This window comes from Sipha flava, unplaced genomic scaffold (assembly GCF_003268045.1).
Source record: "Sipha flava isolate LNK unplaced genomic scaffold, YSA_version1 545_pilon_pilon, whole genome shotgun sequence".
Taxonomy (NCBI): Eukaryota; Metazoa; Arthropoda; class Insecta; order Hemiptera; family Aphididae; genus Sipha; species Sipha flava.
Window position 1 is genome coordinate 70,285 of NW_020273528.1, and position 5,833 is coordinate 76,117.

The 5,833-nt window shown below is 29.8% G+C and overlaps 1 protein-coding gene across 1 annotated transcript; it reads left to right on the forward strand.

The window, feature by feature from the left end:
• Positions 1 to 3,023: 3,023 nt before the first annotated feature.
• LOC112691003 lies at positions 3,024 to 3,692 on the forward strand. The gene is made up of 2 exons (XM_025565115.1): positions 3,024 to 3,062; positions 3,261 to 3,692. The coding sequence occupies exons 1-2, from the start codon at positions 3,024 to 3,026 to the stop codon at positions 3,690 to 3,692; spliced, it is 471 nt and encodes a 156-aa protein (XP_025420900.1).
• The last annotated feature ends 2,141 nt before the right edge of the window (positions 3,693 to 5,833 follow it).

Below are 5,833 nucleotides of genomic sequence, written 5' to 3' on the forward strand. Positions count from 1 at the left end.
TGTGGTTGTCAGTGAAAAAATTCAAGAAGAATTTAAAATTTTAAAAACAAGAGAAAAAGATATATTAATATTTTTGAAAAACGCACAACAACACTATTTAGCAGCGTGTAAGAACATTTTGTTAAAGTCATCAATTACAAATTCTTTTCTAAAAAATTTGCGTTGTCTAGGTCCCACAGAAAGATTTGAGAATAGAAGTATTAGCCAATTGTTAAAAATTTGTAAATATTTGCCTTTCCATGTTGATACAGATGTTTTAATAAACGAGTGGACGCTATTAAAACTGGAAAAAGACGATGAAAAATCTGCTGAATTGAGAATAGATCATTATTGGAAACAATTTTTTACCAAAACAAATTTATCAGGAGGTGAGAAATATCCAAATGTGTCAAAAATTGTCAAGGCTTGTTTATCTCTAGTCCATGGAAGCGCTGACATAGAACGAAGCTTTTCTTGTTCGGGTAGGATTTTAACAGAAGATCGAGCATCAATGTGCGAAAGGACACTGAATGCGATTCTTTATAGTAAAGATGCTCTTAAACATTACAATAACAAATTACATTTAGTATAAATTACTAAAGAACTTATAAATATGGCTAGAGGAGCATATTTACATTATAAAGATTATTTGGAAGACAAGAAAAAAATTCAAGAACAAAATAAAAAAACCAAAGAAGAATTGGCCAAAAAAATACTGTTTGAAGAACAACAAAAACAATTAAAAGAAGATAAAAATAATATAATAGAAAAAGAAAAGTCACTGAAAAATTTAAGATATGAAGAAAACAGGAAACGCCATGCAGCAGACAAATTGTTTTTTGAAGCCAATAAACGCTTAAAAACAGCTGTATCGAATAACAATATTGTAGAAGTTGAAATTGCTCAAGCTATGCTTGACGGTGTAAACACAATTCGCAAAGAAGAAGAAATCAAGAAAAAAGAAGCAGATACTCTTCAAAATATATTGGAAAAAAAGAAAATAAAGCTCATAGATAGTTTGTCCAATAAAAATGAAAAAAAAATAAAAGACTGCTTTAGAGATCTAATTTTACAAATATTTAGTAATAGGATAATTAGTATTTTAAGACTTTTATGTTCATTCAGACATTGTTAATTTTTTAATTTAATTAATTACAATACTATTAATTATTATACCAAAAATAATTCAATTGTGTTACCTTCTATACTATATAAGGATTAGATAGTTTGTTATTATTTTAATAAGGGTTAAGGTTTTTACCAATAATTTGTTGTTAATTTATATAATAAATTAATTAAAAAGAAATGTAATTTATGTTATTATGTTATTACTAAATTTGTTAAAAAGGAATGTTATTTATGTTATTATTACATTTGTTAAAAAGGAATATTATTTATGTTATTATTACATTTGTTAAAATAAAATGTAATTTGATTGCAACATTAATTATTTGTCAAATTTTGATTTAATATTGAACTCTAGTAGAAGTTTATATTTTAAGAAGGTAAATTATGATAATAAGGCATCTTATTTCAAGTCACTTTTTTTACTTTTCCTAAGATTTTTGTCACTTAAGTCACTTTTTTTCTGAGTGTTTATTGCTATCAGCACTGTGTACGAGTAGTGGCATAATTTATTATTCGAGTGTCAGTCGGATGCAGGGCAGCCTGGTGCAGATAGATCGACCCCGGCCAGAGTGAAGATAGTCAAATGGTTCACATTGATGTCAATAACAATCCACTCCCACGATATTACCAGATCAGACATCAGAAATATTGTTGTCACTGTTTTTATCAGTATTATTCATTAATTTGTTTACTAGTAATATTGTTTACAGTATTAATTGTATTTTGTTAGGACTAACATATGTTAAGTTATTCTCTTGTACAAAATTTATTTGACGATAGTATATATCAATAAATCTTACAGTCCACTATTACATGTTTTTATGAATTTAAAATTAATTGCATAGCACCCAGCCCAAAAAAAACGTCGAGTTATCAATCGTATTCATTGAACCGAATTTCGCGTCCAAACAAGTATGCGGTCCTTATAACCAAATAGAATAATAATAATAATGCTACGCAGCCCTTCTGGCACAACAAAATAATAAATATACAGCCCTTTTGACCTTACAAGTAAAATGTATAATATATAAAATATGTGTAAAAATGTAATATAACTCAGGGCTTTGTCGGTGAACTGCTGGCCAGCCGCTACCTATGCCTATAATAAACCTATATAAAATTCACATAATAAATAAAATCACAAAGGTATAAATTAAAGCTAATATAAATAATTTGTAACAATGAATATATATAATAACAATAAAGAGTAAATATGGCGATTTGCACCCACGCAATAATATAAATGTATAAAATATAAAAAAAGAAAAAAACAAAAAAGAACAGCAATTCGTGCTTATAAATTAAATATTATTTTAACGGCCTTTTGACTTCTCACGACGACGTACGGTAGAAGACAAAAATTGCGGCGGCCGTGTTAAATTACGCGCGGAGTCACTCGCCGGTGGCGGCAGATAACGCGCCGATACTTGTTTTACATATTATATAATTCACAATACACAAAATATAATTGACATAAAGATAAAGGTAAAAATAACGGCCCATGCGCGATTGTTCTATGTGTGTGTGCGTGTGTGTGTGTCGATTGGCTGCTATGTTACGGCGGCAACAATAGCTCTTATTATCCGCTTTGAACATAATATATTTTACATTACCAACAAAGATACCTATAGTATTAAGTTGTATTATTGCGATCAAACAACTTGGGGATCAAGTTTATTAGTAATTTGAATACAATAATTTAAAATCCCGATAATATAGATGAAGGCATTAACCCAGACATAATTTGGTCTATGGAAGAATGTGTACCAATTCATTTTTATAATTTTTTCTTTGATGAAAATGTATTAGATTTTTTAATTTCGGAAACAAATCGTTATGCCCATAAAACACTTGATCAACGTACAATTTCGCGGTGTTCTCGATAACGACAATGGACTGATATTGACTGAATTGATATGAGGAACTTCTTGGGACTTGTTTTATGGATGGGATTAGTAAAAATGCCAAATATAAAAGATTATTGGAGAAAAGATTTTCTATAGCATACAAGAATTCCAGAAGTAATGAGCCGTAATAAATTTGAGATAATTTTATCTATGTTTCATTGTGGAAATGATGATATTAATATGCATGGTAGACTAAACAAAATTCAAAGTCTAATTGACATGTTAGTCACCAATTTTAACAAATAGTATATACCAGAAGATAAAGTGTGTATTGATGAAAGCGTTGTACCTTTCATTGGACGTTTAGTATTTCGTCAATACATCAAGAACAAATCACATCGCTATGGCATTAAAATATTTAAACTCTGTGCAAAAGATTATTACATTTTGCAGTATAACGTGTATGCTGGGAAAGAAGATGTGCGTCAAACTAACATATCCTACAATACTGTTTTAAAACTTATGGAGCCTTATCTTAATTTTGGATGTACTTTATACGTCGATAATTGGTACACAAGCGTTAAGCTAGCTGAAAAACTAAATAGAGAAAAAACACATTTGGTAGGAACGCTGAGAGCTAACCTTAAAAATAATCCAGAAAACGTTATTAAAAAAAAATTAAAAAAAGGAGAAGTAATTGCTTCACAAAGTAATAGCAATGTGGTTGTGCTTAAGTAGCGAGACAAACGTGATATTTTACAAATCACTACAAAACATATAGATGAAATGATTGAAATACGGAAAAGGAATATTGTAAAAAAAAAACCACTTGTCGTTCAAGATTACAATACAGGCAAATCATTCATAGATCGTTCTGACCAAATTATGTCATACAATACTCCACTAAAGAAGACTATCAAATGGTACAAAAAAGTGACTTTTGACATACTTTTAACTACGTCAACAGTTAACGCATTATCATTATTCAAATCAGTTAAAAAAAAATGAATCTATTACTATAACAACATTCAAAGAAGAAATTATCAAGCAACTTTTAATAAAACCAACGGTACCTCAGTCGATTTCACCAGAGTTAAACCATATATTGGTTCAAATAAAACAAAAAAAAAAAAAAATGTGCAACCCATGTTACGCACGGTTATCGAAAAATGTTGGTAGATCTAAAGCTCAGAATAAAACAAAAAATTTTTTCACTCAATGTGATGGTTACAAATTACAAATGTGTAAGGATTGTTTTATAAAAAATCATAATAATACATTATAACGATTAGTAAACTATTATAAAAATAATATTAACATAATAAATTCATAATTTTTTTTTACATATAATAACGTGTATAATTTATCAAAGTTAAAAATTGTATTTTTCATATTGTAATATATCAATAAAAATAAAATGTAGGGTCTATTGACCCTAAACTTGTCGTTAACGTCACGTAGGGTTTTAGGACCCTTCATGTATTTATAATTTGTATATAATAAAGATCAAAAAGTTAATTAAATGTTTATATATGCTAAAAATTGATAAATGGCTTATTTTTTTTTAAAATTTGAAAACATTTGTAGGCAAACCTATAAAAAAATAATATAAAATATAGTGAAAAATAACGTGTAGGGTCGATAGACCCTACGCGGCGCCTAACTAAATTGTGTAAGCGATAAATTAAAACGTGAAATTCTGAAGTATGGCCTTGTAAGCCAGAAATAGATTTTCCTCTTTATTCGAAAAGAAAATTTTCAAAAATATATTACTACGTGAAGTTAAAAAATGGTACACTTATTTCTAGACCGTGGCTTTGTTATTCCGTAATTTGGGATATGGTTTACTGTGAAACTTGCTGGTTTTTTCTGATAAAAATAATTGTAATCTTAAAAAAAAAATGGGTAATGACTGTCAACATCTCTCTCAGAAAATAAATGTTCATGAATTTTCACTGTTACATTTGAATGCTATGAAAGTTAGATCAACGAGGACAAAAAATTTAACTATCGACAAAGAATTTGAAACACAAATATCAAAAGAAGCGAAATTTTGGAGAGATATATTGACGCGCATGGTTAAAATAATATTGACTTTAACTTCAGGAAATACTGCTCTAAGAGGCAATGAAGGAAAACAATATTCTGAAGGAAATTTTCTTAGAACTATAAAATTAGTGGCTAAATTTGATCCTATTTTAAAATCAGTATTTGACAATGAAAAAAAATTTTAAATTAAATATTTAAGCCCTACTATTTAAAACGAATTAATAGAAATTCTAGCTTCAAATGTAAGACAAATTATTTGCAACGAAATATCAAATTGCAGTTTTGGATTTTCAATAATTATGGATTCTAGATAGGACATTACCAAAGTAGATCAAGTTAGCATGTCGTGGTCCGTTGATGTACGGTACGACACTCGATGTAGATGGTAGTGAATCGAAACACCAAAAAAAAAAAAAAAACAACGATGAAGGCGGTATTGGCCAGTGGCCTTATATTACTTGCACAAATACTAACAAAATAATAATCGGTGGTGAAGTAATAAAGGAGCGGCGGTACAGGACGCGCCGAAATTAACAAAACGTCAAAAAAAAAAAAACTAAGTAACAAAGAAAAACAAAGTTGAATGAAATTCACAAAGTGTAAAAACGTGAGAACGTGTCGACGTATAGGTCCGTTCAAGAGCACGGTGTTCAAAGAACAACCCGACCGGACCGGTTGAATAGTATTCCGTGCGGGTGACGTCGCGACCGTTCGCGTCCCCTGTCCATTGATGGATGGTGGAGACGGGGTGTCGCAGCGGCGTTGCGTGCCACGGGCTGGTGGTTGATGAGAGAGACATAGGCACGGTCGACGACAGACGTTTCGATAAC